General features: G+C 43.0%; 1 protein-coding gene across 1 annotated transcript in view; it reads right to left on the reverse strand.

Annotated features, from left to right (window-relative positions):
* The window catches only part of LOC122815102 (protection of telomeres protein 1-like), a 1,603,082-nt gene that overhangs the window by 1,349,497 nt on the left and 240,444 nt on the right, over positions 1-13,141 (reverse strand). The window contains exon 4 of the mRNA XM_044087343.1: positions 2,175-2,272. Coding sequence (XP_043943278.1) covers positions 2,175-2,272 — 98 coding nt within the window. The remainder of the gene's footprint in view (positions 1-2,174; positions 2,273-13,141) is intronic.

Here is a 13,141-nt window from a genome sequence, read left to right on the forward strand (position 1 = left end):
CATCCTTTTAAGAACTTCTTCTGCTTTGTTGCCAAAAAGGTGGTCTTGGTTTAAGGGTGCATCCAGTTGTTGTGTCTTTCGGCTTTTCCTGGTTAGGGGTCGCCACAGTGGAACTCCGGTCCGCTAATGATTGGCAGTAGATTTTTACGTGCTGAGTTGCCAGCTCTGACGCACAACCTTCAACGAAGGTACTGTAATTTAGCTTTCACGTGATCTGGCAAGTTTTGTTCCTTAAACCAAGCGTGCCTTCTAAGTACAGACCCAGTGATAGCAGCCCTGCAAGATGCTTCTAAAGCATCAAAACCACATTGCAAAGCATGTTTACCAACTTGTATTGCAGAATGCATTAAATCCTGTAATTATTTGTGTTCAGTACAGTCAGGAATCAACATCATTTTCTGTTTAAGTAGCCCCATAACATGCGGCTGATACTTTAACATACGAAACTGGCAATTTAAAGCCCTGACGGCCAAAGTAGCAGTGTATACCTTTTTACCCCATCTGTCTAAGACTCTAGAATCTCTATCAGAAGGGGTTGGATTTTTGGCAGCAGTAGCCTTAACATCTTTTGCTCCTTGGGAAATGGTCTCTGGATCCGCATAAGGATTTTTGAAGAGGAACTTGTGAGAGTCAGGTACTCTGTAATACCTGTCAGCTTTTCTGGGAGATGCAGGTAAAGTGTCTGGGGAAAGGCTAGACTCCAAGAAAGCATCATCTACAATGACCAGAACAGGAGGGATAGCTAAAGGCCTGCGTTGAGGTAGGAGTAAGAATTCCCTAAGCCTCTTTTTGAAGTCAGAGTAATCCTGGCTTTCCCAGCAGAAATGCACCCTAAGAGTGTGCAAGGTTTCACAGAAAGAAAAATCCTCTGGAGGGGAAGCAGAGGGAATGGAATCCTCTGCATCAGAATCCTCATAAGTAGATAAGGGCAAATCCTGGTAATCAGAAGGAACAGAAATATCATATTCCTGATCAGAAGAATAAGAAAGAAACTCAGTTCCAGGTCTTGGGGGGAAGGCTGGCTTCCCCTAATTAAGGTAATAAGGTCTTCAGCCATTCTAAGCATTTGTTTTTTAGGCATATGGGACTGGGCCTGCGGTTTGGTTGTCGGTTTTCTAGGCATGGTGCGAGTTTTAGGCCTGGATGAAAACTATGGCGTCGGTTTAATATGAATGTCTGTAGGCCTGAATACACCCTCAGAAGCTGGTGCCTGCACAGCGGCTCCGGACCCATCCAAGGTAGAGACATCTGCAGGTTCCATAGTCGAAGAAGCATCTCGCGGCATACCAGAGACTCAGAATGGGTCTCAGTAGAGGCCTGCAAATCAGAAGTAGTGGGTATCAGGGGCTGCAAAAGCACCTCACTGAGTACCGATGGACTGACGACTAGCTTAACAGAAGCGTCGTCGGCAGTTTTGGACCTATGCAATCTGTCTCTGTCTTTATCCTTGTGTTTTTTCTGAAGACCGGTAGTTGGACAGCTTGACGAAGCCATTTCGGAGTACACAGAACGAGTACGAAAATAATTAGCTGCAAAAATAGCCCGACGACAGAGAGTTCGCGTGTTGAATAAGGCACAACACCGACGACAGACGTCGTGGTCTGGGCCTAAGCAGGGGATGCAGTAAGAATGAAAATCTCTATGAGGTTTTTGCTTTCCACAGGTAAGACAATTGTTAACTTTTACTGACATCGGTTAGAGCAAGAAAAAAAATCCCCAACGGGGTACTTAGCTTTTTTGAAGACTTTGGGTCTGAAACTCGAAAACGACCGACCCTTGCGAACTGATTCTGCTTCGGGCACCGTACATCAAGAAAGACTGATGTCATGGCATCGGCTGCGTGTTTTATACCCCTGCCGACCTGAAGTCATGGAAGAAGTGACAGCACCTGATGCAGAAATCCGTAGATTCTGGTATTCAGGATGGCTGAGGGCTACCTGCAGGCAGATAACCCAAATATGATGACTACAACAGTGAAACACGAAGAACATCAAACCAACTTTCCCCAACTAAGGAAGCTAGACATCTTTGAAGACTTGTGCTACAAAAGAACGCTTGGGAGAGTTCATAGCTGTTACTTACCAGAAAGGATCATCTCCATGTAAACTTTTTTCATCTTTAAGTACACAATCTATTTCTATGCATACAGTATTTTATTTATTTTTTTTAATTACCCCTTGGTGAATAGTATCTGTACACATCTCCACTAGCTTCCCAAAGATAAAGGTGTTGATGGTAGCAGCTGCTGTTGCTGACTGATCTGTTGCATGTGCTGCAAAAGAAAAAGGTACGAATGTAATACAATTCTGGAAATGTAATTCCTTTTTCTTTCATCATAATATTTAAAAAACTATCACCTATAGACAAGATGCCTGCAATCTGTACCTCTGTCTTCTTCAGTACTGTAACTAGATAAAACCTTTCATTTGTAGGACTCAGATATATACTCTTAACAGCTTTAACTATTCAGTACATTCCTTCAGCTGGTTTTATCATAAAATTAATTTCACGTTCTGTATGTATTGACGATAATAATGTGCACTTAGCATGGCTATGTACTGCAGCAGCCCTAGTGCTCTTCACAACTGCACTGATAGGATACAGTTATTGACTGACTATAATCTTCAGTGACTTACCAGAAGACCAAAATCCTTACGAGGGACAGTGCAAAATATGAGGAACTCAGGGAAATTCTGCAAAATGAGGCACCTATAAGAGGTATGACTGAATCACTCTAAAGTCTGGCATTCTTCATCAACTGTAATCATCAGTGGTTTACAAGAAAATGAATACTATGAGGAACAATGCTGCAATTCAAGGAACAAAACAAGATGGACTGAAGTCCTAAATCGCTGTTATTTTACTTTAAATTTCCAAGCCACTACTTGAAGCATGCCACAGCCCATGTATACCCTGGCACACCACAGTCTTAAGGGAAAAGCAACAACTATCCAACTTTGGTGTCTTCAAGGAGACGAGGGTGATGAGGTAAAATCACTAAGTACTGTGGCTGCAAGTAGGGAAACAACAGATGACTTAAATTACTGAACAGAATAATTTCAAGAAAAAAGGCAAATAAGCACACAACTATGAAAAGACATGGAGAGCACTGAATAACAAGGACGGAAGATTGGGAGAATAAGCATGGGGGTTGTGTGTAGCTGGCCAGAATGAAGATGGATGCCTAATCTAGTCTTCCTGTAATCCGAGGCATAAATGTTACTTTTTATGCAATTATATAGTCCCTACTTACGCCATATTACCATAGACACAACTCCTAATATGACTTCCAATCAAACAGGCCTTATTGCCTCTCTAGATAAGAAAATGCTCATACGTTCTGAGCATATGTCCACTGGTGTCTCCAAGTTTAGGCTTCCACTCTTTGATGGCAAAACAAACAAATGACAACACTGCAGCATGAAGCAGATGTGCTCAAAATCCCTTAAAACCCTGCAGGAGAGACTTGATACACATCATGACATCAAATTACTGAAAGCTTATATGGCACAGCACTCCAGTACAGAAGATATACCAGAAAACAGCTTGAGGAGGATTAGCATTTGAGTGAAGAGCTGAAAACTGAGTATTTTCGGACTATATTATAAAAAAAGGTAATAAGCTTGCTGAGTTATTTAAAGCCTGAGGTGTAGACAGTGCACAAAGTGGAAAAATCAAGCAGGGGCAGAGCAGCAGTGTCATAATCTTACAACACTGCAGTCGGTATAAACGAGAGAATGGATGGTGCAACATAGCAGAAAGAATACATGCATACCCGCAGAAGGGGGGGGGGGCTCTACATTTTTCTACATGGCAAGCTATTCGTAGAAGCTTTTTGAAAGTAGAACTGTGATCCCATATAAAAAGAATTTGTGGAGTGTGGGTATATGGCAGTCTATATATGGTATATATGGGTATGTGCCCAGTCCTGCTTTTAGCGGAAAAGAACAGTAACAGTGATTTTAACTTATGTCATGGAAGGAGCAAGTTCTGCAAGCAGTGCAAGAATGCAACTTGCTATGGTGAAAGTGGGTGCGAATAATGGCAAATGGATGCATCGGAAAATGGAGTGGGACATGGTAGAGATACACTTTCCCAGGTACAGTTTCAGGCCATAAAAGAAAGGAAACAAAAGCAGTAGTGCAGGAGGCAGGAGTATGGCTGCAAGAACAGCAGGGAGCAGAAGCTTTCACTTTAACGCAGACAAAGGTGTTGTTGGACTGAATGCAAGGGAGACGTTTACTGAAGGCAGGAGAGCCTCAATAAAACAAGACAAGGAAAATTCCATCCATGGAGTAAACAGTGACAGAGTGCAAGCGTAAATCTCTGGATTCTGAAACCTCACTTGGGCAAGTTCTGGTCAGAAATCTTTTTTGGGTCTTTACCAGCAGTCTTTTCAGGGACTTGAAAAATTGAACAAAAGTGTGACAGATGGATTGAGGGGGACAGCACCCAAGTTTTAATTTTATAAAAGAGGTTATGTATATCCTACCATGATGCTTATGGAGTAGAACATGCCTTCCCTTAATAATAAATTAACTTGGGGTCAGTAATGAATCAGGAGCTTCTCCTGTGAGCACGAACAGTGGGGGCAAATGTGAGAAATATATATGTTAAAACCAGTTTTGATTTTGTCTTTTGTTTCTGCTTTTTCAGTTATACCACAGTTCCGTACCATGGACAATGGTGCAGGGAAAAGGTATATTGGTGCAAGCATTCTAAAAATTGCACGCTCTGCTGTGAACGATGGCACTATATCTGTCTTTTTCATTTTAGTCTTATAATTTGTTTCAGTACATGTATTAACAATCTACTCAACTTTTTTCCCTATGTTTTTGAGGAATGGCATATACTGATGTGTTTAGGCACAGCTTCCTCTGTTGAAGAGCGGAGGCGATGGAGGAGGTAAGCCACAGGTTTTCTTTTTATGTCTCGTGCTTCTAGTTTATGACAATAAGAGTGACGGATAAATCTTTGAAACATTATAGTTTGCCACATTTTTTTTATTTTTCTATTCATAAAGTTGTGATAAAGAGAATTAACAGGGGTCCAAGGTGGGACACCTATACTGTCATGTAAATTTTGTTGCCCTTTTTTTGCAGAAATGTTTTTATGATTTAGAGGGGCTGTTGTATGCCTTCCCCAGGATTACACCTTAGGTGGGAGGAGATTGGAAAGATCCTTAGTGATCCATCTGTTTAAAACAGCAGACAGAGATTCTATGTCTCAGGGACTGGTCCTCTAGGAACTCAAGGAATGCATCCTAGCCCTGTGGATATCCCTGGACACTTATTGGGGGGGGGGGTGCTTTCATCAAAGGAAAGAGCATGCAGAGAGCCAGCATGTACCAAGGGGGCTGACAATATTAACCAAGTATAAAGTTTATGCCCTGCAATGTAGAGGCAAGTACGCAGACAATTAGAAGGGCTAGGATTCAGCAATGTATAAGGAGGTAAACAGCCCAGGTAGCATCTCTACATGAAATCAAACTGAAAGACAATGAGCTCCATACTATTTTTTTACCAACCAGAACCCAGGAGAGGAGAACAAAGGAGTTCTAATTATATTCAACAAATCTTTAGAGATGATACCACTAAAATCCCTGGCAAGTGGTCAGGCTAGAAAGTTAACTTGGGAAGGTAGAATCAATTAGGAGGAATTAATGTTTGGCAATGTGTACACCCTTGATATGGAGGACTGCATTTTTAAAGAAATTCCTGGGGATATGGCAGTAGAGGGTAACTCTGTAAAATTCTGTTTACTAGGTGGGGAATTCAACCTTGTCCTCAACAATGCCTGAGACAGACACTAAGGGAAAGAGGAATATCACAGGAAATAGCACACCTTTCACGATAAACAGATGAATACCTTTGGGTAATGAGATTATTACTGCATTTTCTAGGACCATGGATATACGAGTAAGCACATTGGACTACATACTCCTCTCCCCATGTACTCAAAATATAAAGTTCATACACCACTTATGCATGAACTAGACCTGTATGATCATGCTCTCTTAAGAGTATCAGGAGACTTAGATAAGGTGGGAAACTAGAATAAAAGTTGGAAGCGGAATTCTCAGGAGGATACAGATCTTAAGTGGGTTAAAAAAGACATTTTTGAAAGAAATTTACAAAGCAGTGACATCTAAGAGAGATTTTGGTTGGAGGGATGTAACGTTGCAATAAGTGATGATATTTTACTGAAAGAAAGCCTTAGGAAACAGGAAAATATTACAGAATTAAAGGCATGAGAACTGTGTGGGGTGCATAGTATGATAAGGAAAAAGAATCCCAGCAGTCTGGAAGAATTAGAAATAATATTATTCAGAGTGACAAACGCTAGAGATAAAGTGAAGGCTCAACTCATGAAAAGAAGGCAGTTTTGGTGGCTTCATAGAAAAGGAAATGCCAAGTGTATGGCATGTTTTTTGTTTTTTTTCCAGCCATGGGGACAACCAAAAAAAATCAATCCCAGAGGTAGCTATTCTGACAGGAGACATAACAACAGGGGAAGAGAATTTAAGGGAACTGTTCCATAGTTAATACAATTTTTTGTACAGTTCAGTACTAGAGAAGGGGAGGTGGTCTCCACGGAGAATCCTTAACAAGCATATAACAGACTGTAAGGGTAAAACCCAATAAGCTCCCTGAGTTGGACAGTTTCCCCACAGAATTCTATAAGTGGTTAAGTATAAGGAAGTTCTGAGAATGGTTATCATGCCTATATAGTTCTGAAGAATTCCAGGATAAAAACATCAGTATTAATCAAGCAATGTTAACTGTCATCACGAAAACCAAGAAAATATTTTCCTCATGCAACAATTTTATGCCAATCTTACTCATAAACGTGGTTGTGAAAATTTTAGCAAGAATACTGGATTGGACACCACATTTCCAGATTTGATATCAACTGGATAGAAAGTTTTTATAAAGTAAAGTAATGACATTTCTGACATCTGGTGGGAAATGCTAATACTCCTGAGTAAACATGAAAAATGTGATAATCAGGCAGGGATGGTCTTCTGCAACATAAATAAGGCCCTCTATTCCATAAGGAGAGAGTATCTTTTTCAGGTAAATGAGAAAAGGCAGTGTGGAGAAAGCTTCAACAACAGGTTGAAATGCCTGCATAAAACACCCACACAAAGTTTTGGAAATGGAGGGTTGTCCGTGGTTGGAGTTATACGAAGAGCTACTAAACAGGGTTACTCCCTGTCACCGGGCGTACTCTTGCTGGTAATGGAGGAACTAGCCTATCAAGTCAGGACCTTCCTCACAGTACAGTAAAAGAAGAGTCTGAATTTTTGCAGATGATTGTGTCCTGATGAGTACCAACATACTCTTTAGAACTAGGGGAGTACTGGAGTTTTTAGGGAGCTTGGCAAAGTCTCAATCAAGTTAAGCAAATAATTATTCACTGCAGGAATAATACAAATGAGCAAATGTTGGGGGTCTGGGAAAATTACCCAAAAGGAAACAACCATGTATTTAGGACTAACAGCAGGAGGAATTGTGGGTGGCACAATAGAACTAAACCAAAAAGATATGGCTGATTCTAAAGTGCGCATCTACCTCTTGCTTCGCTGAAACTGCAGGCATTCAATATCTTGGCTAGAAGAATTCAGGTTATGATAATGTCTCATAATATGTACAAGTTTAGGAATATCCACGTTAAGGCAAAACACACATACATTTGGCATTTCCTTCTCTATGATGAAGCCACTAACAGTTTAAAACATCTGCAGGAGCTGATCAACACATACACCCTACGGGAAACAGGTAAAAAAATACCCTCCTAGAAAGCACATATGCAAAACTGCTTTGTGGGGGTGGGAGCTTCTGTACCTCAGCTGATATGCCATTCCTTTTAAGTTAGATACGTGTGTGAAGACTGGTAGAGAAGGGGTGAAAGCTGCCAGCCTAGTCAAATAGAATTTGATACATAATCCTGGCATTTGTAAATATAAATGTAAAGTACAGGCTTGTGTCTTAAATGTAAAGAAATGCTGTTTCAACAATGTGGCAACATCGCCATCTGCTGTAAGGAAAACTAAGTCAAGCTCTTGTTATTGGTCCTTTGAAATTAAAATTACTTTATGTCTATTCTTTTGAAGTTAAAATTTGGAGTCGATGAGTCTGGAGTAAGCATCCTGCCTATTGTTTTGAGGCTAAAGTTAATGACCAGAATTTTCTGTGTGGCCTGGCAACCAGGAAAGTGTAAACAAATGATGTAATGTTTTATCAGAACTGCAGTTTAAATTTAAACAGTGAGAACCACAGATTATTAAGCATTTTTGTCTTGATATCCAACCTCAGCACTGCCTGTTGTCTTAAGTAAGTTATCGTAGAAGTATGGTTTCTTGTAGAAATAGCTAGGACTATAAAGATTAGACCAAGTATTTTTCTGTTATGTCAGAACTGCACTACGGAATTATTTTAAGTTTCTGTGTGATCTCTGAACTCTTGAATAGCATTGTGGTGTAGTAGTATTGTGTTTTAAATATTTACTTTTAAATATTTTAAAAACATTTTACCTGTGGCTGGTTTGTGTAGAGATAAGTAAGCGCTAGAGTACATTGCATGCTTACAAGTGATCCTGAACTAAGCCACTCTGATAAGCCTTAAGACTGATTAGTCACACTTACCAATTGGATAATAATATTGCACAGTAGTAATTGGACACCGTTTTAAGGGCCTTTGGGTAGCGGATAACTATTAGCTGGTGGTGGCAGTAATTACTATGGTATAGTCTGGGAAAAGAGGCACAGCTGGAGAATCTGTGTCAGCCTTTCCCAGGAGTGTCTGTGAAGTTGTAAATACTGATCTCAAAGTGTGTGTGTGTGTATGTCAGCTACTTGGGCAGGGACACGAAGCACTAGTTGGACAGAGAGGGTACTGGAGGTTAGCTTGCCAGCTAGGCTGAGATCTGGACCGTATAGCTGTGCCAGTGGGGAGTCTTACTGAGGACCTGGGGAGCAAGGGAGCAACCAGCCCCAGACTGACTGTGATCTGTGTGTGTACTAAAGGGAAATTGTACTTTACTGTGTGTATTTATTATCCTTTCCTCTTATATGAGACGCCCTTTCTGGTGTTACTGGTGAGGATTGAGGCTCCTTGATTGCTGGACCAAGGCATGGGCACCACATGTGGTTTGCAGTGGTTGGGATAGCCACATCACATATTAATTAGTTGGCAAATACTAATTGGCTTGTACTGGTGTGGGTAAAGTGAATCCTGTAGCTTATGTACAGTGATCCCTGAAGGTGTTTTGTACTACAAATCAGCCACACAGTGAATACTCAGAGTTCAGATGACAATTGTTTTATTTCTTTTGTTAGTTTAGTTAGTAAGGGTGAGCAGGCAGTATGTTAGCAGAGGCGTATGGAAAGACAAGGAGCCAGCTGGTGGAGATGTGCCATGCTAGGGGACTGGTGCATGGAAACCTGACTAATGCAGACCTGATTGCAGCCTTGGTTACAGTTGCATCAGAAAACAGCATCCAGGAGGACAATCAGACTTGGCAGTGGAGATACAATATCCTCGGAGAATGGACAGCTCAGCCTTTCTGCAGTGGACTTAAAAATACAGCTGCAGCTAAAGAGAGAGGAGTTGGAGGCCAGGCATTTGGAGATAGAAGCCAAAGAAAAGGAGTCAGAGGAGGCATGAGAGGGAAATGCTGACGCTTCGCCAGAGTCATGGAGGTAATGGGGAAGAGAGTAATTGGACCCCAGAAGCACAACAGGTCAGTATATTTCTTCCACAATTTAAAGTGGGGGATCATTTTGATATTTTCATTCATACGTTTGAGAGGGTATGCAAACAGTATAGTGTTGACCAAAGGCTCTGTGTACGGTTCCTGACCCCCTTACTCCATGAGAAAGCTGTAACTTTTTATCAAAAATGCCTGACTGTCTGTTTTGATTATACTGCTGTAAAAAAATGTCTTTAAGAATGTTTTAAGCGAACACCTGAAATGTATAGGAAAAAGTTTTGTGAGCATAGACACAAGGCAGATGAAAGTGTGTGTGAATATGTTGCTGAACTGAGCACTTATTTTCATAGCTGGGTGAGTGGATGCCAGGTCACCACTTTTGAAGAGCTGACAGACCTTTTGGTAAGAGAACAAGCCCTTAGCACTTTGCCTGAGGACATGAGGATATGGCTATCCAATAGGCAATGTGCTACTTTAGATGAGTTGGGGAAGAAGGGAGACCTATACCTGGCAAGCAGGGCAGCCCTGAACAGGAAGGGGACCTCCAGTACTGCTCATGGGTCTAAAGGAACCCATGCTGGGCAGCACAGACTGCCCCAACAGAATCTGCCAGTAGCATGGGAAGCCACTAGTTCAGGTACAGGTCCAGGAGCTAGGGTTAAATGTTTTGAATGCAACCAGTGGGGCCATGTGGAATACAGGTATTCATGGAGGCTAGGTGGGGAACCAAAGGTGAGGGAGCCAGTAAGTGGGGAAAGACATAATGCCAAAAGTAGATTGTCTTGAGACAACAGGGGTATGCAACTACCATCCTGCAGATGTCCGGAGAGGGAAAGATTTGGATGAAGCAGTACCATGTACTTAGGAAGTTACATGCGGTCAGGCTAGGAGACAAGTATGTGGGTCTGGTAGCCTGGGGGAAACCCAGACAGACTGCATACTTGCAGCCAGGACTGCTGAGGTGGTTACTTCAGGGAGGGAGCTACTCTGTAGCAATGAGACTGAATGTGAGCCACAGCTGCTTGTGGGTACTGATGTTCCCTTGGGACAGGGTAACTGCAAAGGTAGAGGTGAGTAGTAGTACCCAGGCTGACAGTGAGACACCACAGTCAGAGGATGCCAGGCTTCCTGTGGAAGGGGAGCTGGGAAGGGTTACAAGGAGAAAGTTGAGACAGGCTCAGCTCTCAGACCCTACATTGCAAGGCCTGAATCAGGTAGCTAGGAAGGCACCTGATTCTCAAGGGAAGGGAGAATTTGTATACTGTGACAAAGGGTTACTATACAGAAATTGGTCCCCTTGAGGGAAGGCTAGAAGGTGAGAGAGTACAGCAGTTGGTAGTGCCTAGAACCTACCCGTCTGGCGCTTCTAACCATAGCCCATGATATTCCCTTTGCAGGTCATATGGGCATAAAACGTACAAAGAGGCGTATTATGCAGAACTTCTAAAGGCCTGGAATTTCCAGAGATGTAACAGGGTACTGCAGGACTTGTGAGCAGTGCAAAAAGGTAGGCAAGGCAGGAGACAAGGTGAGAGCTCCTTTGATGCCTTTGCCTGTGATTGAGGAGCCATTTCAGAGGATAGTTATAAATATTGTGGGTCCTCTGAGTACCTCAAGTTCCACAGGGAAAAAGTATATCCTAGTGGTAGTGGATTATGCTACACGATACCCTGAGGCAGTGGCCTTGTTCTCCACAGAGGCAGAGAAGGTGGCAAATGCTTTGTTAGAGATTTTCAGCAGGGTGGGTTTCCCAGGCATTTGCAGATCAGTTTAAGAGGGAGTGGTACAAATATTTGCCCCATCTGTTTGCTTACAGAAAAGTTCCCCAGGAATCCACAGGTTTTTCACCCTTTGAATTGCTGTATGGGCATAGGGTGAGGGGACCTTCAGATTTAATTCGAGATGAGTGGGAAGGTGAGTGTGAGTCTCACAAGGACTATGTTGTGGCATATGTCCTAAACCTCAGGACAAGGCTCAGGGAACTCATGGGCGTGGCCCCGGAGAACCTGGCAGAAGCCCAACAGAAAAAGGTGTGGCATGACAGGAATGCTTGAGCTAGAGAGTATGCTGAGGGGCAGCAGTTAATGGTTCTCATTCCTGTCAGAAACAACAAGCTGCAAGCAGCTTGGGAGGGTCCATATAAGGTGGTAAGAAAGGTAAGTGCTGTTAACTACATGGTAGAACTGCTAGGCAGATGTTAGGGGCACAAATTGTACCATGTTAACATGATGAAACCTTACCATGATAGGGAGGCACTTGTGCTGAGCATTTGCAGTGGATTGCAGAAGGAGTCTGAGGGAGATCTGTGGACTGATCTCCTCAGTGAGGCTCGGGCTGACACCTCAGTGGAAGGGGTAGCAATATCCCAGCAGCTATCTCCTACCCAGGTTCAAGAAATCCAAGCAGTGTTGCATGAATTTAGGGACATGTTCACTGGGAAACCAGGGTGCACCCACATGGTGCAGCACCAGGTGGAGACAGGACCCCAAAGGCCTATTAGGCAGGCCCCTTAAAGGGCACCTGAGAGAGTCAGACTCTGAGGGAGGAGGTACAGAAGATGTTGGAACTAGGGGTGATTCAAGAGTCCAATAGTCTCTGGGCCTCCCCAGTAGTGCTGGTGCCAAAGAAGGATGGCAGCACCAGGTTCTGTGTGGATTACAGGAAATTAAATAGTCACACAGAGTGGGATGCTTACCCCATGCCTAGGAGAGATGAGGCCCTAGTGCAGCTGGGTGGGGCTAAGTATCTTACAACCATTGATCTTACCAAGGGTTACTGGCAGGTGCCCTTGACTCCCAGTGCTAGAGAGAAGTCAGCCTTTGTGACTCCTTTTGGCTTGTATGAGTTCACAATGATGCCCTTTGGAATGAAGAATGCCCTAGCAACTTTCCAGAGGCTGGTGGACAGTATCCTGGCAGGAGCAGGAGGGTTTGCCCTTGCTTATCTAGATGATATTGCCATCTACAGCCATTCCTGGACAGAGCACCTTTAGCATGTCAGGGAGGTGCTGGGCAAACTACAGAGGGCAGGTTTGATCATTAAGCAGAGCAAATGTCAGGTGGGTATGGCAAAGGTCTGGGTATGGCAAAGGTCTCCTACCTAGGACAGAGTGGGGAGTGGTAAGATAAGGCCAGAACCTGCCAAAGTGGAAGCCATTCAGGCATGACCCGCACCCGTTACCAAAAAGCAGGTGAGGGCATTTTTAGGGACAGCAGGGTACTACAGAAAGTTTGCTCCCAGTTATAGTACCATAGCTGCTCTCCTCACAGACCTGACAAGGAAGAACAGGCCAGATAAGGTAGTGTGGACCCCAGCATGTGAGCAAGCATTCCAGAAGCTTAAAGAAGCTTTGGGAGGAGCCCATGTTAGCCAGTCCGGATTACATCAGAGAATTTGTTGTGCAAGTGGATGCTTCAAACCATGGGGT

The sequence above is a fragment of the Protopterus annectens genome, chromosome 11.part0, assembly GCF_019279795.1.
Source record: "Protopterus annectens isolate FY-2018-M chromosome 11.part0, PAN1.0, whole genome shotgun sequence".
NCBI lineage: Eukaryota > Metazoa > Chordata > Ceratodontiformes > Protopteridae > Protopterus > Protopterus annectens.